Source organism: Eretmochelys imbricata, chromosome 12 (genome assembly GCF_965152235.1).
Source record: "Eretmochelys imbricata isolate rEreImb1 chromosome 12, rEreImb1.hap1, whole genome shotgun sequence".
Taxonomy (NCBI): domain Eukaryota; kingdom Metazoa; phylum Chordata; order Testudines; family Cheloniidae; genus Eretmochelys; species Eretmochelys imbricata.
The window spans coordinates 43,337,417-43,361,989 of NC_135583.1; the positions used below are offsets into that span (position 1 = coordinate 43,337,417).

General features: G+C 43.7%; 1 protein-coding gene across 1 annotated transcript in view; it reads left to right on the top strand.

Annotated features, from left to right (window-relative positions):
* Window positions 1-24,573, top strand: part of AP1G1 (adaptor related protein complex 1 subunit gamma 1) — a 99,779-nt gene that overhangs the window by 23,964 nt on the left and 51,242 nt on the right. Inside the window, exon 3 of the mRNA XM_077830860.1 lies at window positions 16,178-16,302. Within this exon, the coding sequence (XP_077686986.1) occupies window positions 16,178-16,302 (125 nt within the window). The remainder of the gene's footprint in view (window positions 1-16,177; window positions 16,303-24,573) is intronic.

Consider the following 24,573-nt stretch of genomic DNA (forward strand, 5'->3'; position numbering starts at 1 on the left):
TCGTTGATAGGAGTTCAAGACTTTAGCACCCCAGGATAGGAAGTTATCAGCAGAGAGAAAAGTCCTACAAGGAGAAAATGAGTGGTCTTATGAAGGCCTGGGTTTGACTTGGACTGCAGTTCCCCTCTTGCTCAGTCCCCAGATGTGATCACATTCCTGGCATCATCAGCTTGAGGTTTGGGGGACTTGGAGCTGGAGGGGGGTAGCCAAAAATTAGAGACTAACATGGAAAAGGTGCCGGAAAAGGTGCAAGAGAAGGTGAAGGGCAGAACTGCTTCCTTCCAAGCCTACCAACATGTCTTGCTTTGCTGACATATCAATTAGAAAAGAAAAGCAGAATCTTTATTGTCTTTCCTCTAAATGAAATGGATATGCTGGTATCAGGGTTTCTTCCATTCACTAGACCTGGTGAGAGCTTCAGCCTGGTCATGTTACTGAATAGAGCTTTGCATGAAGCCAGTTTGTGTTTACATGACACTGGCGCTCACCAGCTATTTGTCAGGGTGAATTTTAGCAATCTGATATATTCTCTCTCTCTCCCACACACACACACACACCTCTTTTATGATCACTTACTTGTTCCTTTAGAGCTGGTTCCCAAATAGGGAGACTTGAGCTGTTTTTCTCCCCCAGCTCCTCCTTCGAGTCCCCCCCCATCTCTCTCTCTCCATAATATAATTAAATTTAATATCCCTGTGGCAGGAAAAACCCCACAGCGGCCCAACACTGTAGCATTTAATTGCAGAAAGGGGAACTACACAAAAATGAGGAAGTTAGTTAAACACAAATTAAAAGTACAGCACCAAAAGTGAAATCTCTGCAAGCTGCGTGGAAACTTTTTAAAGACACCATAATAGAGACTCAACTTAAAAAACATAGAGAGAACCAAAAAAGAGCCATTGTGGCTAAACAACAAAGTAAAAGAAGCAGTGAGAGGCAAAAAGGCATCCTTTAAAAAGTGGAAGTTAAATCGTAGTGAGGAAAATAGAAAGGAGCATAAACTCTGGCAAATGAAATGTAAAAACACAATTAGGAAGGCCAAAAAAGAATTTGAGGAACAGTTAGCCTAAGACTCTAAGTAATAGCAATTTTTTTTTAAGTACATCAGAAGGAGGCCACTGGATGATTGAGATGCTAAAGGAGCACTTAAGGACGATAAGGCCATTGCAGAGAAACTAAATGGATTCTTTGCATCGGTCTTCATGGCTGAGGATGTGAGGGAGATTCCCAAACCTGAGCCATTCTTTTTAGGTGACAGATCTGAGGAAGTGTCCCAGATTGAGGTGTCATTAGAGGAGGTTTTGGAACAAATTGATAAATGAGACAGCAATAAGTCACCAGGACCAGATGGGATTCACCCAAGAGTTCTGAAGGAGCTCAAGTGTGAAACTGCAGAACTACTAACTGTAGTCTGTAACCTATCATTTAAATCAGGCCACTTTACCAGATGACTGGAGGATAGCTAATGTGATGCCAATTTTTAAAAAGGGCTACAGAGGTGATCCTGGCAATTACAGGCAAGTAAGCCTGACTTCAGGACCGGGCAAACTGTCTGAAACGGTAATAAAGAACAATATTGTCAGACATATCAATGAACGTAATTTGTTGGGGGGAAGAGTCAACATGGTTTTAGTAAAGGGATATTATGCCTCACCAATCTACTAGAATTCTTTGAGGGGGTCAACAAGCATGTGGACCAAGGGGATCCAGTGGGTACAGTATACTTAGATTTTCAGAAAGCCTTTGACAAGGTTGCTCACCAAAGGCTCTTACGCAAAGTAAGCTACCACAGGATAAGAGGGAAGGTGGCTCTCATGGATTGGTAACTGGTTAAAAGATAGGAAACAAAGGGTAGGTAAAAATGGTCAGTTTTCAGAATGGAGAGAGGTAAATAGTGGTGTCCCCCAGGGATCTGTTCTGGGACCAGTCCTATTCAGTATATTCATAAATGATCTAGAAAAAGGGGTAAACAGTGAGGTGGCAAAATTTGCAGATGATACAGAATTACTACAGATAGTTAAGACCCAGGCAGACTGCGAAGAACTACAAAAGGATCTCTCAAAACTGGGTGACTGGGCAACAAAATGGCAGATTAAATTTAATGTTGATAAATGCAAAGTAATGCACATTGGAAAGCATAACTATACATATAAAATGATGGGGTCTAAATTGGCTGTTAAGGAAAAGATCAAGAGTCAAGAAAAAGATCTTGGAGTCAACCCAGATCAGCTGCATTGTGGATCGTTCTCTGAAAACATCCACTCGATGTGCAGCGGCAGTCGAAAAAGCGAACAAAATGCTGGGAATAATTAAGAAAGGGATAGGTAATAGGACAGAAAATATCATGTTGTCTCTATATAAATCCATGGTACGCCCACATCTTGAATACTATGTGCAGATGTGGTCGCCCCATCTCAAAAAAGATATACTGGAATTGGAAAAGGTTCAGAAAAAGGCAACAAAAATTATTAGGGGTATGGAGCTCTGCCATATGAGGAGAAATTAATAAGACTGGGACTTTTCAGCTTGAAAAAGAGATGGCTAAGGGGAGATATGATTGATGTCTATAAAATCATGACTGGTGTAGAGAAAGTAGATAAGGAAGTGTCATTTACTACTACTCATAACACAAGAACTAGGGGTCACCAAATGAAATTAATAGGCAGCACATTCAAAACAAATAAAAGGAAGTATTTCTTCACACAACACATAGTCAACCTGTGGAATTCCTTGCCCAGAGGATGTTGTGAAGGCCAAGACCATAACAGGGTTCAAAAAAGAATTAGATAAATTAATGGAGGATAAGTCCATCAATGGCTATTAGCCAGGATGGTCAGGAATGGTGTCCCTAGCCTCTGTTTTCCAGAAGCTGGGAATGAGCGACAGGGGATGGATCACTTGATGATGACCTGTTGTGTTCATTCTCTCTGGGGCACCTGGCACTGGCCACTGTCAGAGGACAGGATATTGGGCTGGATGGACCTTTGGTCTCACCCAGTAGGGCCACTCTTATATTCTTATTGTTCGTTCTCAAACTGATTCATGTCTCTTGGAACTCTGCAGCATTTTTCCTGAAGGGTTGCACAAGAAAGCATTTTGAGAACTTTGCAGATTGGGAAGTTGGGAGAGAAGAGTCCATGGAGGGATCGTTCTTTTGCAAAGGATCAGCAGAATGAGAGAACTGGAGATCCAGTGCCCTGCATCTTATTTTTGGATGGCCTCGTCCAAACTCACATGTTCAGTTACTTTTGTTCACTTTTGGTAGAGGCTCCCAGTTCTCTCCTCTCTGTTCAGTCTTGCATCTCTGGACTGTTTTCTCATCGTGGATTTTCCATCAGCTCCATCTCAGTGATGCAAATTGAGCTAATTTCTGCCCTCAAACGTTTCCTTCTAAATCATTGTAAATTCCACGGTCCCCTGTTCAAGAGTATGTCATCATATTTATTGTCTTCCACACATCCATGTTTCAATGGTCAGAAACTGTGATGGGGATTGCCAGGCCTAGTGGTCGGAGCTGGAACAGTCAGGCCTAGTGTTTGGAGCTGGAATCTGGAGTCCAGGGTGGAGTTGAAGCAAGGCTGGAGCAGGGCTGGAGCAAGGGCAAGGCTGGAGCAGGCTAAGGCTTGAGGAGCCTGATACTATTCTTAGGCAGCAGCAAGTTCCAAGCCTTGAAGTGATGCTGAGCAGACTGAACTGCTGTTCCTCCTGTGAGGTTTATGTACATAGTCTGGGAGTCACAAGACCAGTTCCTGACTTGTGAATTGGCTGGAGCCTAGCATGGGAGTGACTCGTCACCCTACATTAACCCCTCCTTGACGCACTTCCCCAATGTCTTTTGACCCGGCGTGCTGGGGTGCAATTGATGGAATTCACAAAGGAGGATGGGTGTATATATGTTACTAGCTGGTACCTGAACAGTCAGCTGGTCTATAACCTTCCCAGTCCATGAGGTACATCAGTTGTTCTTCTGAGGAGCTCAGAGTCCAAGGTCTGTCTTACCACATATTCTTCCTACACCCAAACCAAGATGGGGCATGGACATGCTTTTGTCCAACTAGGAAAGGAGTTGTCCAAATATTTCTTTAACAAGGAAACATGGAATATTGGATGCATCTTCATGGTATGGGGTAGTTGCAGCTTGAAGGCCTCTGAGTTAATCTATTGAATGATCTGGAATGGGCCAAAATAACAGTGCTCTAGTTTCCTTGAGGGTCGGAAGATGTCCAACTGCTGAGTTGAGAGCCATACTCTGTCTTCAACTGCCATGGGAGTAGTCCCATCAATGAAAGTCGGCATATTTTCATAGTTCTCTTTAGCCAAGTTTAAGTGTGATTTTAATGCTTCTTGAATGCAGTGGAGGTGTTGAACCAAATTGGAGGCTGCAGGGACATGGAAGGCTAGTGGTACAGATGGATGAAATAGGGAGCAGATTCCATAATTGGAATAGAACGGGTTTTGGCGGGTTGATTTGTGATCAGAATTATTGTAAGTGAACTTGGTGAACATCAGGAACTGGAACCGGCCATTTTAATGGTAGCTAATGAAGCAGCAAAGATATTGTTCTAGAATTTGGTTTACCTGTTCTGTTTGTCCATTTGTCTTGGGGTAGTAGGCAGAGTAAATGCATGGGGTAATTTCCAGGTGTTTGAACAATTCTCTTCAAAAGTGGGAGATAAACTGTGGCCAGTGATTGTATGTAATGTCAGTTGGTAACCCATGGAACTTGAAGATGTGGTAAAAAATAAGTGAGCGTCGCTTTAGCAGTGGGGATCTTTTGACAAGGCACAAAGTGCACCCTTTTGGTGAGGAGGTCAGTGGCTATCAGTATAGCTGGGCAGGCCTGAGAAGTGGGGATGTCGGTGATAAAGTCCATCAAGATAGAGGCCCAGGGTTGGGATGGGGTTGGAAGCAGGATCAGGAGGTTTGGCATGGGGGATCTTCATCTGGCCACACACCTTCCAGGAAGCTGTGTAAGGTTTGATGGAGGAAAATAGTTTTGACCACCAAAAGTAGCAGATCAGCTTTGCTGTCTTCCAGTACCCAAAGAGACTTGCCAGAGGGGAATTGTGGCCTAGCTGGAGTACAGCTAGATGGGGTAGTCTGTTGGGGACAAAAAGGCAATCCTTCAACCAGAGTTCCTCGTTTTTGACCAAGAAGTTTGGATCAGAATTGACTGACATCCATGTCACTGCAAGCGGATCATTGGGCAGTGTGGACTTCACAAGAGCCAAAAGATTGGTATGTCCTGCATATTTATAAAATGGCAGGGCTTCAATACAGTGGCAGGTTCAGAAGGGTTATCTCCCTTATCTAGGTACTTGCCTTTGTGGGATAATGCATCAGGTTTGCCATTTTTGGGAACTGGGCTGGTTGGCCAGGGTGAAGTTAAATCTAGAGAAGAAGAGGGATCAACATATCTGACATTGGTTGAAGGTTGTGGGCTTTTGGAAATGTTCCAGGTTTTTATGGTCTGTGAACACCTGGACTGGAAAACGTGCACCTTCTAGGTTGTGGCATGACTCCTGAAATGCAGCCTTGATGGCGAATAACTCCTAATCGTAGATTTCATAATTTTGTTCCTTGGGCGTCAGCTTCCTAGAATACAAAGAACAATGGAGGAGGTCCTTCAAGGGCCCATGATGCTGAGACAATACAGTCCCGATCATGTAACTGGAGGCATCTGTCTCAATGACAAAGGCTTTAGATGGATCCAGGTGTACTAGGATGGGGGCAGAAGTAAACATTTTCTTCAGCTGATCAAAACACATTTGGGCTTCTGGAGTCCAGCTGAAAGCAGAGTTCTTCCATAGCAGCTGAGTCATTGGAAATACCAATTGTGAGATAACTTGGATGAGTCATCTAGGGAAGCTGGCAAGCACTAAGAAGCACTGAACATTGCAGATGTTCTTGGGGATTTCCCAACTCAAAACTGCAGAGATCTTTTTGGCATCCAGACTTATTCTGATGGGAGAGATGCAATGTTCCTTCTAATTTTTTTCCATCTATGTGTGGAATAAATTTAGTTATGTGCACTGAGGTAATGTGCGGGTGTGTGCCATCAGTAGAAACAAAAAACCTAGTTATAATATATATTTTTAAAAAGTTACCATAGGGATAACTATTTTAGCCGGGAGAGGTTAGGCATTTTAGAACTCACTACTCAAAGAATTAAATTTTAGTGTAAGACAGAAATAAAAATTATGACATGCATTGACCAGTCAAAAACCTAAAATAACACACTTTGAAAGAATAAAATTACAAGGAATAAATGTGCATTGCAGGAAGTACCAAGAAGTAACAACAACAACACAAGTATGTGTTGGGAGGTGAGTGTGAAAGACTGTGTGTGTGTGTGAGAGAGAGAGACACACACACACACACATACACACACAGTGTGTGCTGGCTGCTGGGGTGCACTGCCTCTTTAAGGCACTCACTGAAAGCTCTCCTGCTCCTGAACCCTGTCCCCCCCCCCCCCCCCGCCCCTGCTCCGCAGAAATGCTGGAAGTCTGAGACCATGGGCTGTTGCTTTAAGGCACGCACTCACTCACCACCCGGAAGGCTCGTTCAGATCACAGGTTTCAGAGTAACAGCCGTGTTAGTCTGTATTCGCAAAAAGAAAAGGAGTACTTGTGGCACCTTAGAGACTAACCAATTTATTTGAGCATAAGCTTTCGTGAGCTACCGATGAAGTGAGCTGTAGCTCACGAAAGCTTATGCTCAAATAAATTGGTTAGTCTCTAAGGTGCCACAAGTACTCCTTTTCTTTTTTCAGATCACAGTGGCTCTTTCCTGCTCCAAGTCCTGACGCTTGTCCCCTGTCCCCTGCTCTGCAGAGATAAGGTTTCAGGGGCAGGGGAAAGGGGTGACATCAGCACCTCCTCCCCACCCCTCCACTCTGCACAGCCAGCAGGAGGGTCTTGGGAGCAGCTGCAAGGAGCACACCTCACTTACTCACACCTTCTTGTCAACTGTTTGAAATGGGCCACCCTGATTACCACTACAAAAGTGATTTTTCCTCCTGCTGATAGTAGCCCACTTTAATTGGCATTAAATTGGTTAGAATTGGTAAGTCAACCCCCATCTTCTCATGTACTATGTATATATATCTTCCTACTGTATTTTCCACTGCATGCATCTGATGAAGTGGGTTTTAGCCCATGAAAGCTTATGCCCAAATACATTTTAGTCTCTAAGGTGCCACAAGTACTCCTTGTTGTTTTTGCAGGAGCAATGTGGCTGCAAAGCGGGTGGCACTTGAATCACTCCTGGGTGGCCGCCCAACTGCACAGCATAGAGGAAACATAGAAGAGTTAATATAACTAGGGCTGTCAATTAATTGCAGTTAACTCATGCGATTAACGAAAGAAAATTAATCGCGACTAATTGTGGTTTTAATCGCACTATTAAACAATAGAATACCAATTGAAATTTATTAAATATTTTTGATGTTTTTTTATGTTTTCGTATATATTGTATTCTTTGTTGTAATTGAAATCAGGGTATATTTTTATTACAAATATTTGCACTGTAAAAATGATAAAAGAAATAGTATTTTTCAATTCACCTCATATATGTACTGTAGTGCAATCTCTTCGTCATGAAAGTGCAACTTACGAATGTAAATGTTTTTCGTTACATAACTGCACTCAAAAACAAAACAGAGTCCACTAAGTGCTACTTCTTGTTCAGCTAATCCCTAAGACAAACAAGTTTGTTTACATTTACAGGAGCTAATGCTGCCCTCTTCTTATTTACAAAGTCACCAGAAAGTGAGAACAGGCATTGGCATGGCACTTTTGTGGCCGGCATTGCAAGGTATTTACATGCCAGATATGCTAAACATTTGTATGCCCCTTCATGCATGGGCCACCATTCCAGAGGACATGCTTCCATGCTAATGATGCTTGTTAAAAAAATGTGTTAATTAAATTTGTGACTTAACTCCTTGGGGAAGATTGTATATCCCCTGCTCTGTTTTACCCGCATTCTGCCATATATTTCATGTTACAGCAGTCTCGAATGATGACCCAGCACATGTTCGTTTTAAGAACATTTTGACTGCAGATTTCACAAAATGCAAAGAAGATACCAATGTGAGATTTCTAAAGATAGCTACAGCCATCGACCCAAGGTTTAACAATCTGAAATGCCTTCCAAAATGTGAGAGGGACGAGGTGTGGAGCATGCTTTCAGAAATCTTAAAAGAGCAACACTCCAGTGCAGAAACTACAGAACCCAAACGACCAAAAAAGAAAATCAACCTTCTGCTGGTGGCATCTGACTCAGATAATGAAAATGAACATGCGTCGGTCCGCTCTGCTTTCGATTGTTATCGAGCAGAACCTGTCATCAGCATGGATACATGTTCCCTGGAATAGTGGTTGAAGCATGAAGGGACATATGAATCTTCAGCGCATCTGGCACGTAAATATCTTCCGACATCAGCTACAACAGTGCCATGAGAAGGCCTGTTTTCACTTTCAGGTGACATTGTAAACAAAAAGCAGGCAGCATTATCTCCTGCAAATGTAAACAAACTTGTTTGTCTGAGCGATTGGCTAAACAACAAGTAGGACTGAGTTGACTTGCAGGCTCTAAAATTTTACATTGTTTTATTTTTGAATGTAGTTCTTTGTACATAATTCTACATTTGTAAGTTCAGCTTTCATGATAAAGGGATTGTACTACAGTACTTAGGCAAAGTGAAAAATACAATTTTCTTGTTTTTTTACAGTGCAAATACTTGTAAACAAATAAATATAAAATGAGCTCTGTATACTTTATATTCTGTGTTGTAATTGAAATCAATATATTTGAAAATGTAGAAAACATCCAAAAATATTTAAATAAATGGTATTCTGTTATTGTTTAACAGTACGATTAATTGAGATTAATTTTTTTAATTGCTTGACAGCCTTAGGTATAACCCTATAAGTCCACAGAGGTGTAATCAAATTAACTTTTCTCAGGTTTTCCATACAGACAGTTTGCTTGGAGCTGTTCAAGTAGTAACTGGAAATGCTTGTTATGTAAGGTTCGGTTCTCTAAAAAAAATGAGTGTCTAGATAGATTATGATAAACTGGTTCAGAACATCTCTGAAGATATCAATGGCCACGTGCTGGAATGTGGCAGGGACATTAGAGAGACCAAAAGGCTTGACAAGGTACTCAAAATGTCAGTACGAGGTGTGAAAGGCTGTTTTCCATTTGTCGCCCTTTCGAATGTGGACCAGGTTATAAGTGCCATGTAGATAGAGTTTAGTGAAAATTTGAGCCAGGCTGACTTTACAGTGGTTCATTGATCAATGGGAAAGGATATTTATTTTTGATGGTGATACTGGTCAGCACTTGATAGTCTACGTCAGGGGTAGGACTTTATGAGACAAGGGCCATATTAGATTTTTGAAGGGGCTTCGTGGGCCGTAGCGACTGTGAAAGAAATTAAACTTATGCAGAATTGTTAAAAAAACAACACTACTCTACTCTGTGTCAGTGTTGCATTAATTCTAAGTCAGGTATAAAAGTTAATTGATGCAGCTACTGTGAAACCACACAAAATATTTGTCAATACATTAAAAATCATTTCACGTTTTTATTTTATTTCTAAAAACTCACACTTTTATCATACACATACATGTTCAAAAATAAAGAAATATTATTTTAGGATTAGTGAGACGTACGGTACTGATGCGTTTCTGACAGAATTGCATTCAGCTGTGGCTCAAAGTTAGTGTTCCCTATCCGCAAAATTGATTGTACCTGCTTGGCAACAGCAGCAGCAACTCTCCCCTAAGTTGGCTCCCCTTCTGGGGGGGGACACTGGCTCCCGGGGGCACTCACCTCAGTGAGCTGCTGTCGGCAGCCCGTCCCCCGCCTGCTCCGTGTGCCTACTCAGCTGTTCGCTGCTTCTCCCCTGTTGGTTGGAGGGCTGGACAAATGGAAGCCCCGGGCCGGATCCGGCTTGCGGGCCATAGTTTGGAGACCCCTGGTCTACGCAGAGGTGCAGGGTGCCTTTTTTTTTTTTTTTTTTTTTTTTTTTTTTAACAAAAAAGGATTGGTACCCTGGCCGGGGATGTAGAATAATGGATAAAATTCTTTGCTAGATTTTCCTCAAGGTACTCATATAGGGACCAGACTTCTCATGCTCTCTAGGAAATGCTCCGATTGTGAAGGGAGAGCCAGCGAATGCCAAGCATAGTTGGGAACTGGGATGAGCCAATCAGGTTAAATTGCATGGTTTCCTGGTGGTCTTGAATTACAGTTCAGAGAGATGCAGTCTCACAGACGACAGGATCTGAGGACAACAAGCTGTCGCCATCAATTGTCTCCTCCAAGTTGGGGGCAAGCTTCCGTTGCGTCGGTAGGTGGTTAGTTTTAGCAAATCCAGTGTCCATGAGATTGCCAGAAGCTCCAGAGTCTATCAGAGCCAAGCTGGGTGCAGCTCACTTCAGTTGTAGATAGGAACCAAAGTTGGAGCTGCACTTGAATGTGGGATTGGCCATTGTCCTTGGCAGTTAGCACCCCTATATGTATCCTGTTTGGGGAACCCAATCCTGTCATTCTGTCTGGTTGCATTCCCTTTAAGGAGGCTGAACCTGCCCATTTTCCCAGACCAGCCCTGAGACCAGATTTGAGGGAACACCTGGGGACAAAGTGGCCTTGTTCCCCACAGTACAGGCAGAGATCATTCAGAAGAGGATATTCCTTCTCTTGATCTGAGAGGTGCCGTCTTGTCAGGTCTACCTGCATGGGTTCGGGTCCAGCAATTGTGTGTGTGTGTGTATGGAATGGGACAAGACTAGGCAGGGACCGAGTGTGTACCTTCCTTCTTTCCTGACATCACTCAAACGGTCGTCAATTTGGATACACATCTTAATGTAGGGCAGCAGTGCTGTGGGGGTATCAACCCGGGCCAGTTCGTCTTTAATCTCATCGTTCAGGCCTAGAGAGAAATGAGAAATCTGTGCTGCTTCATTCCAGGCCATGTCCAAGACCAGATGATGGAAGTGGGTGGCATAGGCTGCAACAGGATGCGGGCCTTGTTTGAGTGACTGCAGGGCAACTTTGGTGGAGTGGGCGCAGTGTGGGTCATCAAACATGAGTGGAAAAGACATAAACGAATTCATCAAAAGTAATTGAGAATCGGGTCTCCTTGCCCAATCCAGCGCTTTGCCTGTCAGTAGGCTGGTGATGATTCCTACCTTGCTCTGGTTGTTTGGGTACACTGGTGAGCCCAAAGGAACAGCAAGTGACATTGAGCAACCCCCGAAACGTCTGACGGTTCCCATCAGATTTCTCCGATAGTGGGATCTTTGGGCCTAGACCTTGGGCTGTTGTGCCTGATGGCACAAGGGGGCCTGGGACTGCTGGGACCTGCGAACATAAGAAGGCATTTTTGCGTTGTAGCTAGGCCCCTTGATTCTGGAGACCTTGAACTAGTTCTGCCATATCAGTGGTGGGGTTGCCTGGAGACTTCATTTCAGTTGTAGGGGGTACCTGCTGACATAGATCAGTCCTGGCCACTGAGCCTGACTGGGGGTCAATCTGCTCAAATTCTCAGAAACTGGGCTGGGGATGGTCAGGCCTAGTGGTTGGAGCTGGAATCAGGAGTCCAGGGCAGAGTTGGAGTGAGGCTGGAGCAGGGTAGCAGCAAGAGCAGGGCTGGAGCACGACTAGGTACAGGGAGGGAATAAGAGCAAGGCTGGAGTAGAACTAGGAGCAGGGCTGGAGCAGGCTAAGGCTTGGGGACTCTGTTTTCACTGTCAGGCAGGAGTGAGTTCCAAGCCCTGGAGTGACGTTGAGCAGACTAAGGACATGTCTACACTACAAAATTAAGTCGACATACAGCCACCACAGTAATTAAAGCGGCGTTTCACATCCACACTGTGCTGCTTCTGTTGGCTGTGTGCATCCTCATCAGGAGTGCTTCTGCTGATCTAACTGTGCGGGGCATTGTGGGGCTCGGGCAGTGGAGCTCCAGCTATCCAGCTGACAGACAACAGGTGACGTAAGTAAGCACTACTACATCGACCGAAGTGCTACGCCTCTCTTGGAGGTGGTGGTATTGTGTTGATGTAGTGGGTGACTTACATCGGTGGGAGCTACGTTTTAGTGTAGATGCTTACAGATAGGTCGACGTAAGCGGCCTTATATCAACCTAACTCAGTAGTGTAGACCAGGCCTGAGCTGCTGGTCCTCCTGTGAGGTTTTTATGTACCTGGTCTGGGAACCACAAGACCAGTTCCTGCTTGTGGGTTGGCTGGAACATATGGGGCCTGTGCAGCTGTCATGTAGAATCGTACCAGCCATCAAACCTCCTTTGGAAGCTTGGTATTCAGTGAATTACCCATCTCTCTTCTAAATTGTCAGACAAGTTTGGCAGAGGCCCTGGGGGGTTTTCACCTTCCTCTGCAGCGTGGGGCATGGGTAACTTGGTGGAGGATTCTCTGCACCTTGAAGTCTTTAAACCACGATTTGAGGACTTCAATAGCTCAGACATAAGTTAGGGGTTTGTTACAGGAGTTGTTGGGTGAGATTCTGTGGCCTGCATTGTGCAGGAGGTCAGACTAGACGATCATAATAATCCCTTCTGACCTTAAAGTCTATGATTCTAAGTTAATCTCTAATTTAGCCTGTTTTAGAATATGGATTAGTATATGCTTAAATGTTCTCTAGGGCAGTGTTTCTCAGTGACTGGTCCATGGACTGGTGCCAGTCCCTGAGATCTCCCTGTCACAGTTTAGAAAGGCACCAGCTTGCTGCCTAGTATCAAAAAGGTTGAGAAATACTGCTCTAGGGTACCTCAGAGGTGGAGCACATCACCCAAATTGCCACGTTAAGGCTACACATCTTGATTGGGTTGTGATTTTAAATAGTTTACATTATTTTAATTTCACTAGAACCTCCGTTTTACAAACAGTGATCTTTTGAGCACCATTTATACAGGCCATTTTTCTCGACTTGGGGTGGGAGAAAGTCACCTAAGGAGTGATACTGATGAAGAGCAAATCAACATCCCTTCACATTGCAATGGCTGTCACTGTCCAGTGCTTTTGAAGAACAAGGAGAAAGCAGTGCAGTGCACTGTACCTATTGTAACTTCGCGATGTTCCATTTTATGAACTTCTCAATTCCCAGTTAGTTTATATAATAGAGAAGGAGTACTTGTGGCAGCTTAGAGACTAACCAATTTATTTGAGCATACGCTTTCGTGAGCTACAGCTCACTTCATCGGATACATACTGTGGAAAGTACAGAAGTCGTTTTTATACACACAAACCATGAAAAAATGGGTGATTATCACTACAAAAGGTTTTCTCTCCCCCAACTCCACTATCCTGCTGGTAATAGCTTATGTAAAGTGATCACATTGGTTAGTCTCTAAGGTGCCCAAAGTACTCCTTTTCTTTTTGCGAATACAGACTATCACGGCTGTTACTCTGAAACCTGTTATGGTGATGGATATGTTTTTTTAGGAGGAATTTTTTTTAATATTTACGGTTATTTACAGGAAGACATTAGTTATATTGTCTTGTTTTGTATAGGCACATGTCTGTGGCAGAGTGCTGCTGGCAAAGCCTCAATCAACTCCTGCCACTCTAGCCCCAACAGGGGGAATGGATAGGGGCTGGGTAAATATCTGAGGTTTGCATAATTACTGACTGCACCTGCCAGCCTCATTAGGTAGGGGCTATAAGGCTTGGAGGAAGAGAGTGAAAGGTGGGGCAGAGACCAGGAGGGACAGGAGGCTCAGGGAGAGGTAGGAGCCTGCTACTCTGTTGCTGACCAGGCTTGTGTTAGGCCAAGCCACTGTAAATAGCTTGTATATAGCGGGACACTGGTGGTGGGAAATGGACACAAATAAAGAGCTTGGGTGTTGCACCAGTTTGGAGTGTCCCTGATTCTATGAGGAGCAGGGCCAAGGGGCTGGGTACACAAGGGCATGCCATGCACCCCGTTACAATGTCTTATTACAGAATTAACAATATTCATCAACGTGTTGTATATTGGCCATATATCATTACCATTTTTCTTTCCCCCTCCAAAAAAATTATTTAAGCATAGCCTTAATATGATAAATATATATATTTAACCATTTATATTAATTTTCATTGTGGGAAGCTAAATGTTTCCCCAGTGGGGTGGGAGCGCACAGCGTCAGCAGAAGAAAGAAAGGAGTAGTGGTTATGTAATTCAGGCGTCCTCTGTGTATTTCCCTCTGGACTATCCTACAACTATAGGATTACCATGTCTATATCAAAGCATTTCCATGATTTCAGTATTTCTATTATATTGTTTTTGTGTGCAATGTATACTTTTACTGTTATCCATTTTTAAAAAATTTCTCTTGCACTGTTTTCATAACGTTTGTCTTCCACTACGAGATATTGTATTAATAGTTTTTTCCAGTGAGCTATAATAGGAATCGTCTGGGTCCACAAATTTGTTTGCCTTTTTTGGTATAAAGAGCAAGAGCAGAACTAGCTTCTTTATTCCCAGTTTGAGTCTTTTTAACATGCAGTTTCTCAATACGGGTCTTGAAGTCCTGTTTGAGTTCTATCTCTAATATTTTGTCGTCTTTCAGGATGGTTTTCAATTTTTTTTTTTTTACTATCCAGAGTTCCCGACCTGGCTATTTTGCATTTTGTATAGATATCTGGGGTAATGTATATTTTGTCAGGTATCAGGGGGTAGCTGTGTTAGTCTGTATCCACAAAAACAACAAGGAGTCCGGTGGCACCTTCAAGACTAACAGATTTATTTGAGCATAAGCTTTCGTGGGTAAAAACCTCACTTCTTCCTCACTTCTTCAGCTGTATCTGAAGAAGTGAGGTTTTTACCCACGAAAGCTTGTGCTCAAATCTGTTGGTCTTTAAGGTGCCACCGGACTCCTTGTTGTTTTTGTATATATTTTGTGTTATGGAGATGGAGAAACATACCTTATAGTATGTTGTATAGTACTGAACTTGCACTCATTGATTAGTGTTAGAGCCAGTACTTATTATCTGATTACATTTGCAATGGTGGTGTAGCTGTGTTGGTCCCAGGATATTAGAGAGACAAGGTGGGTGAGATATATCTTTTATTGGACCAGCTTCTGGTTGGTGAAAGAGATAAGCTTTCAAGCTGCATACAGCTCTTCAGTTCTGGACTTCTGTAGCTTGAAAGCGTCTCTCTTTCAACAGAAGTTGGTCCAATAAAAGATATTACCTCAGCAACCTTTTCTATTATTTTATTCCATTCTTTTGCTATTGTTTCATATTTACAGTCTATATTCCATAACAGCTTTATGCAGTTTGTTCTTTAAAAACACAGTCATGAGATTATACATTCCAACAGTAATCTTGATTGCTGAAACTTCAACCATGTATATACAATTTTCTGATACTGATAGCTTTAGTTCTTTTCTTCCATGGAAGTTGTAAATAAAGTTAAGCAATCTGTATAAACTCATATTATGCTTTATTTTCTTTTTTTAATATATCAGTTACATCTGTTTGTTTTAGGGGTTGTCCATCCTAATGAAATCCTTCCACTTATCAGAGTGACATTTGCCCCAACATTTAAAAACTTCCTTATTCAACCTCTGTTTGAAGGCACTGTTTTTTATTTTCAATATTACCAAGGTCTGCTCTTTTTGTTTGGTCAAGTGCCTTACATATGCTCAATTAATAAGTGTATTTTTAATTAATAGGTAATATTTCATGGGTGCTGGAATTTTGGGGTATGAATCCAGCATACAATTATATAATGAGATTGGGTTTGCCAGTTTCTGTTCTGTCTGTATCCATGATGGGTTTTCTCTATTAGACTGGTATTGGAAAGGGTTTCTAATTTGTGCAGACCTATAGTATGCCTTGAATGATGATGGATGATGTCTTTCACTTATTGATGACTTCTGTGTCACCCTGTTTTAGTTCATTCCCCTGGATCTCCTGTACACTTTGAGAGAGTTTCATAGCCATGAGAGGCAGCATGGTCTGGTAGCTCCTCTTCTGACTTGCTGAGACTTTGGGCAGGTCACGGGTTGCTTTTCTCCCTCATCTTTAAAATGGAGATAATACTAACTTTGCGAAGCACTTGGATGGAAGATACTATACAAGTGCAAACTATTATTGCTCCCAGCACAGAAATATGATTTATACTGATTTATCTATGGTTTTTTTTTTTGCAGTTGGAGTGCCTCAAACTTATTGCGTCTCAGAAATTCACAGACAAGCGCATTGGGTACCTCGGTGCCATGCTGCTACTGGATGAGAGACAGGATGTCCACCTTCTCATGACCAACTGCATCAAGAAGTAAGACTACTCTCTCCTTCCCCATTCACAAATATGTGTAGGGATTTCAGAACCACAGTTAGGCTCCTGACAATAACTTTTTTGATGCCTCAATTCTCAACTGGCATTTAATTTGAAAAGGGGGAACTTTTCAGTCTAGAAATCCCTAATGCCACTGGTACTGCCCAGGCCATTTTTTAGTCACCTTGTGTGTTGGATTGCTGCTAAGCTCCAGACTGCTATGGCCCTAAAAAGTTTTTGAAACTTGGTGCGTATAGCAGAGAGCCATTTAATGCGTGGAACTTCCATGTCTTGGGCATTCACTTGGTGATGCTGTGTAATTGGTGGCTGAGAGAATGGAACATCCTGGCCATTAAAACTTCCCTGAAAAGAAAAGGAAACTAATATGGTTATAATGGGCTTCCTGTAGCTGGTGGAACAGCTTCTAGAGACACTGAGGGGGCAGTTACCTTCTCACCTTGCAGAAGAGCAAGCCCTGATTGAATAATTAAGGGTAGCATAAAATCACTTAGGGCTCATCCACACCATACATATGACTGAATTCAGAGGATCTGGTTATAACACAGCTGCAATACGTAGTGTAGACTGGATCTTAGGCTAAAACCCTGAACAGTGCTGCAGCCATCTTGTACTGGTCCCCTGACTCAATTGTATTTATAAATATAGGTGGGCTCTTATAAGTTGTGTGACTCTAGGGTGTGAAGCTAGCTCTACTCTGTTCTGAGAGTTTGGCCAGGTTGAGTGTGGTGTTGTGATGGGGCACTGGTTGGCTGCAGGGGAAGGGCAGAACCTTTCTGGGATGTGGTGTTCAGCTGGTTTGGAATCTCCTTGAGCTGTGAACATTACCAGAAAATTCTGAGGTTTCCATAACGATTTTATTGAAGGTGAGTAGGTTTGAGTGGAGAGCAAGATGTAGAAAATCAGTGTTTTCTTTTTGATGAGGCCTCCTATTCTGGGGGTGGGGAAGGGGGGAAACATGTCAGTGGAGCTGGGAGATTAAGATTTATTTTTTTATTTAGATTTCTCAGATTCTCACTTGGTTCTGTACATATTGATTGTGCCTAGAGTATCTGAGAAATCTAAATAAAAAATTAAATCTCAGTCTCCCAGTTCCCACTGACTGGCTTCACTGCTGCCACTGCCTGTCCCCCAAAAGGGGATCCCATCAACAGGAGAACATTGATTTCCTACATCTTGTTCTGAATTCAGATATGAATATCTGTGTTGGACCAAGTGGTGGGGAGAGCAAAGGAGTTTGAACTGAAGACCCTTCACTGAAAATGCCTTGCCTCCAGCTAGCTCCCTTCCACTTAAATTAGGGGGCTGATTGTTATATCCCCAAACAAGTCTAATTTTAGGGGAACAGGTACTGGGAGTTGAGTTGGGAATTGTGCATATAGCTGGTTTACATAACCTGGCATCTTTCTATTATCTTTGTCTCCTCACCTTCCTCTTTCTGCTACCCCACTGCTTTCATAGAATCATAGACTATCAGGGTTGGAAGGGACCTTAGGAGGTCATCTAGTCCAACCCCTTGCTCAAAGCAGGACCAATCCCCAACTAAATCATCCCAGCCAGGGCTTTGTCAAGCCTGACCTTAAAAACTTCTAGGGAAGGAGATTCCATCACCTCCCTAGGTAACGCATTCCAGTGTTTCACCACCCTCCTAGTGAAAAAGTTTTTCCTAATATCCAACCTAAATCTCCCCCACTGCAACTTGAGACCATTACTCCTTGTTCTGTCATCTGCTACCACTGAGAACCGTCTAGAGCTATCCTCTTTGGAACCCCCTTCAGGTAGTTGAAAGCAGCTATCAAATCCCCCCTCATTCTTCTCTTCTGAAGACTAAACATCCCCAGTTCCCTCAGCCTCTCCTCATAAGTTATGTGTTCCAGTCCCCTAATCATTTTTGTTGCCCTCTGCTGGAAGTTTTCCAATTTTTCCACATCCTTCTTGTGGTGTGGGGCCCAAAACTGGACACAGTACTCCAGATGAGGCCTCACCAATGTCGAATAGAGGGGAACGATCACGTCCCTCTATCTGCTGGCAATGCCCCTACTTATACATCCCAAAATGCCATTGGCCTTCTTGGCAACAAGGGCACACTGTTGACTCATATCCAGCTTCTCATCCACTGTCACCCCTAGGTCCTTTTCTGCAGAACTGCTGCCGAGCCATTCGGTCCCTAGTCTGTAGCGGAGCATGGGATTCTTCCGTCCTAAGTGCAGGACTCTGCACTTGTCCTTGTTGAACCTCATCAGATTTCTTTTGACCCAATCCTCCAATTTGTCTAGGTCCCTCTGTATCCTATCCCTACCCTCCAGCGTATCTACCTCTCCTCCCAGTTTAGTGTTGTCTGCAAACTTGCTGAGGGTGCAATCCACACCATCCTCCAGATCATTTATGAAGATATTGAACAAAACCGGCCCCAGGACCGACCCCTGGGGCACTCCACTTGATACTGGCTGCCAACTAGACATGGAGCCATTGATCACTACCCATTGAGCCCGACAATCTAGCCAACTTTCTATCCACCTTATAGTCCATTCATCCAGTCCATACTTCTTTAACTTGCTGGCAAGAATACTGTGGGAGACCGTTGCTAAAATCAAGGAACAACATGTCCACTGCTTTCCCTTCATCCACAGAGCCAGTTATCTCATCATAGAAGGCAATTAGATTAGTCAGGCATGACTTGCCCTTGGTGAATCCATGCTGACTGTTCCTGATCACTTTCCTCTCCTCTAAGTGCTTCAGAATTGATTCCTTGAGGACCTGCTCCATGATTTTTCCAGGGACCGAGGTGAGGCTGACTGGCCTGTAGTTCCAAGGATCCTTCTTCTTTCCTTTTTTAAAGATGGGCACTACATTAGCCTTTTTCTAGTCGTCTGGGACTTCCCCCGATCGCCATGAGTTTTCAAAGATAATGGCCAATGGCTCTGCAATCGCATCCGCCAACTCCTTTAGCACTCTCGGATGCAATGCATCCGGCCCCATGGACTTGTGCACATCCAGCTTTTCTAAATAGTCCCGAACCACTTCTCTCTCCACAGAGGGCTGGTCACCTCCTCCCCATGCTGTGCTGCCCAGTGCAGTAGTCTGAGAGCTGACCTTGTTCGTGAAGACAGAGGCAAAAAAAGCATTGAGTGCATTAGCTTTTTCCACATCCTCTGTCACTAGGTTGCCTCCCTCATTCAGTAAGGGGCCCACACTTTCCTTGACTTTCTTCTTGTTGCTAACATACCTGAAGAAACCCTTCTCGTTACTCTTAACATCTCTTGCTAGCTGCAACTCCAGGTGTGATTTGGCCTTCCTGATTTCACTCCTGCAAGCCTGAGCAATATTTTTATACTCACCCCTGGTCATTTGTCCAATCTTCCACTTCTTGTAAGCTTCTTTTTTGTGTTTAAGAGCTGCAAGGATTTCACTCTGAAATCAAGCTTTAATCTAGACTATAAATTACTCAATGTGTCAACTGTCTTTCAGTGTTATGTAGGGTTTATAGTGAGGCCAGGTCTTGGTTGGAGACCCCAGGTGCTGCTGTGGTACAAAAGTTAAAAATAATATACAAATCTTTGTGAAGCAGTTGAGGAGGAGTTGCCCATAGCACATACCTGACAAATTTGTAAAAACAAGGAAATGAGCAGTTAAGTCACGTATCAGCACATACTCTGTATCCCATCCTCAACCTTATCATTCCCACAGCTACTGGACACCACATGCCAAAAACTTAACTCTGCCTTCTTTTTGCTTTTTCTGCACATCTTCTTCCTTTACCGGATTGTTTCCCCCACTTTTTATGGGTGTTTGGTGTAGTAGTTTGTTGTGTTGGGAGTTTGGTGAAGATAGGTGTGCAGACAGGTGGTTAAGATGGGAGCAGAGTTAAGGTTGCAGCAACATGGTCTGTGGTAATGGTAAGGAGTTGTGGTAATGCAGATGAAGAGCAGGGTATGTGGTAGTAAGTAGTTTAACTTTTCATTTTCTTGCTTTTGTGGGTGTGTCAGGAATACTTTGTGTGCAGCAACACTAACTGCTTCACTTCAGTGTGTTTAGGTTTTTATACTTACCTGGGGGAATGGGTTGGATGAGTGTGGAGCGGGTGGTAGGGAGTGAACATGAAGGGGGCAAAAGTACAGTTGCTAATAGAGAATATTTTATGCAGAGATTTGTGTGCTTCTGGCACCCATCTGTCAGGTTTCTGTACCACCCCCACAGCTCCTCCAATGAGAGGGGTGTGTGTGTGTGTGCATAATGCATAAACTTTCAGTGGCAGCATGAATAGCTGCTTAAAAATTCATGTCAATCTAAATAAATAGTTTAAAACAGCTTTATCTGTTGCAGGAGATCAAGTCAGCAGCCACTTCTCACGTTTTGAATGAATAAACATATTTTTAAGATTGATGGTCCATCTATGAAAGGTCACTGCCAAGGTGGAAAAACCAGAAAGAGCTCAAATTCAGAGGCTTCCCATTATAAATGTGTTCAGAGAAATCAAACTACACAGAAAATCCAAAGGGCATGGAAACTTTGTGAAATATCTTGCTGATAAACCAACTACTCTCTGAGAACAACAGGAATTTATGCCCTATTTTAACCCCATTTTGGAACACAACCTTAATTATAAAGTCACTACCAGACACCTCTGTAATGCAGAGACCTTCATCAAACTCCTTTTGCCATTATTCTTTCCCATAACTGGATCCCTGCACTTCAGATCTACTGATGTTCAGAGACTGTTTTCTTAATTTGTTTTCATGTTGGCATTTTTCCAGGGTGCAGCAAAATCTTTTTCTTGTCCTGGGCATTTGACTGTTATTCACAGTGTTTCCTCTAGCCAAGATAATGTCATCTAGTAGATTTTTGGGGGAATCTGAGGGGATGTAGTAGCATCCCATCTTTCCACAATTACAGGGCCAGCTGAGAGAAAAACAGAGCAGGGAATTTTATTTCCTTCGTGGTCTCTGCCATTTGAGTCCCAGACACGTCTGAGATCTGACTCTGACTTGGTTTTTAAACTGTTGTATCTGCCAGGCCTCCAAGAGGCATTGCTGTTTTCAAAACACTGTAAAAACACAGTAATTTAAAAGTAAGTGACAACTAAACACCCTCCCTAAATGTGCCATTATTGATCAATAGCAGGCAGACCTATCATTACAAGTGTTAACTTGTATTCCATATAGTTATCTAGGATTATCCAGTGACATAGGTGATCACATTGGTGATATCCAGTTTGCAAAGAGTTTCTGGGCGGTGGTGGGGAGGGTCGTGTTGTGTTGTGTGGAAAAGTCCTTTAACTGACAGATGAGAAAGATTGTTGTAGCCTGCTGCACTGGGAAAGGATTATTTATTGACTACTTCGTGTTCCAGATTAAGGGATTTTAGTTCTCGAATCCCTATTACTCTGTAAAACAGGTTCTCATAATTCTGCTGTCCTCTTCTCTTGCTATTCCATGTGCTACTTACATGTTTTCAGGGCATCTCCAATCCACCGGGGAGTCTGTAAACTGCAGAGGCTCACCTTTTCTTTCTTTAAACTTGGTCTTTAAGCAGGCCCAGCTGGGTGCATGACTATCCTGCAGTAAAACCGGGTACTTTTCGGGTGTTTAGGGCCTAGACTACCCTGTGCTGTTCTCTCTTTTCTCCAAGTAGTAGCTCTGCATATTGTTCAGGTAGTTTCCTAGGTGAGGAGAAGGGATGAGACAGTAACAACTGAGACTTTCTGAAGGCAAGGAGGTGCTGCAGATTCAAATATTAGTATCCACTTAAGGTTCCTGTGGGCTGGCGTTTGGGAGACAGGAGCATCTTTGCTCCCATCAAGAACCTGAGGCAGTTTTGGCTGTGGAGGAAGCTATGGCAAAAACATTTATCTTGTTCTGTGGGAGACAGGTGGGGTGAAAGAGTTCCCATGCTATCACTACAGCCTGTATCTCCCCTCACCTCCTCCAAGAATCTGTGCCAGGCTTGAGAGAAACTACAGTGAAGTTGTCCATCAGCCCCATGGATGGACAGCTTTGGGGAGGCTAGCCCCCTGGCCGTACCCCTTCTGCCTGATGCTCCAATCCCGCCCCCCGGTCCCGCAGCAGGAGCCCCAAACATGCCACCCTCCCGTGGCTGGAGGAACCCCGTGCCAGCCTGAGTTGCTGCTGGAGAATGGGAAGCGCGCTGCGCCTCCCCTCCCGAGACCCCGAGCCACCTGGCGGGAAAGTCAAAAGTCCTTCCCGAAGAACACTCAGCTTTTATATGTGCCACGCAGGTTCCGGGGCGGCTGAGGAGACGGTAGCTGCTACTCAGTTTCCTGTGTTCATCAGTAATCTCTCTGGAGTCCGGTGTCACTGCTTTTCCCGCTACATCCCTGAACTTCCCAATAATACTCGGTATACTGTGGTTGCAGGAGCATGACCTGCATATCTCCAGGAGGGGGAAGAGCATCAACATTTCTTCCTATTATTGCCAAGAAGTTTGCCTGCAACCCCCCTGTGAGCCAATCTCTGAACCTCAGGAAGGGATGTTACCACTCTAGGGGTAACCTGGGCCAGCCAGAAAGAAATTGCCTTGAGCCCAAAACCCTGTCTCTCAAAGAAATACCAGGAACACACTGATGTTTTTGAGAAAAAAAGTCATGAACATCCTGCCCCCACACCAAGACTATGATTTGCACAGCTTTGCATAGACCATAGATTGAAGACCCCATATGGATTGATACATACCATGTCTGGACCAGAACTGGCAGCAGTGCACCACTATATCCAAGAAAATCTTGAAAAGGGTTTCATCTGTCAATCTACCTGTCCAGCAGGGGCCCTAGTACTTTTTATACAGAAGGAGGATGGATCATTGTGTCTTTGCATGGACTGTTGAGCCCTAAATCAGGTCACAATCCACAACCAGTATCCTCTGCTTCTTATTCTAGGATTGCTAAATTGTGTGCGAAGAGCCAGGATCTTCACAAAGCTAGACCTTTTGGGAGCTTACCATTTAGAGCATATAAGAGCCACCAATGAGTGGAAAACCACCTTTCATGCCCAGTACAGACACTTTGCATATTCAGTAATGCTGTTTGGCATGACCAGTGCCCCTGCAATTTTCCAACACTTTGTGAATGACGTGTTCCAGGTCATATTGGATAAATGTCATTTAGCTCAATGATATCCTCATGCTCTCAGAGAGCCAAGAACAACAGTGTCATTATGTTGGATCTGCTCTAGAAAGGCTGCAGAAGCATGGACTATATGCCAAACTGAAAAAATGCCTCTTTGACTAGCCTTCCCTCGAAGTTGTGGGCTATATCATCTCCCCAGGGGGCATTCAGATGGATTCCCAAAAGATAACATCAATTCACGACTTAGTAGCTCCCTAGAAGCCCTGTCAATTATAACAGTTCCTGTGCTTTGCCAGTTTTTATTGATTGGTTATCTCCGACTTCTCACTCAAAGTGGTTCCCCTGACTTCACTCCTACGTAAGACCGTCTGTTTCACTTGGTCATCCGAAGCCCAGAATGCCTTTGCCCAGCATGACATCATCCATCTGAAGTCCTCCTTCACCATGGCTCCCATCCTGGTGCACCACGATCCAACCTGCCTGTTCATTGTGGAGGTCAATGTGTCCAACGTGGTCCATGGGGAAGTACTCTCTCAAAAGCTCCGAGCCCAGCAAGTCTTGTATCACTGCACATTTTTAGTCATCTCTTGCAAGCTCACCCCAGTGAAAATAAATGACGGAATGCTAGACAAGGAGCTGCTTGCAGCTAAACCTGTGTTCGAGGAATAGTGCCACCACCACCTCGAGGGGCTTGCTACCCTTTTTTAGGTCTTCAAACCATAAGAAGCTTGAGTATCTCTGCAAACCCCAAGTTTTAAACCGAAGGCAGCTAAGGTGGGCCCTGTTTTTTCTGTTAAAATTCACCATCATCTACCAACTTAGGTCCCAAAATGGAAAGGCTGATGCTGTCTCATGAAAAGGACAGTACTACCATGAGGAGGGCAAGGAACCTACCGCGTGCCACCATATCTCCTCAAACACACTAATTTCCTCAGCTATTCACTAAGATCTGACCTCCTTTATTTGGTTCGCCTTGAAGGAGGACCCCTCACCTGGGAACCACTGTGTTGGCTAGAAAGTCTGTCTCACTTTGAAGCATCTTCTGAACAATAGACCTTCTTGCGAGTGAGACTACCAGTTCCTGGGACCTTCTGGATCTGCCAGCAAGTCAACTCAGTCACCTTCAGATTACAGCTTCCCTGATCCCTCAAGGTACATCCCATGTGTGGTCC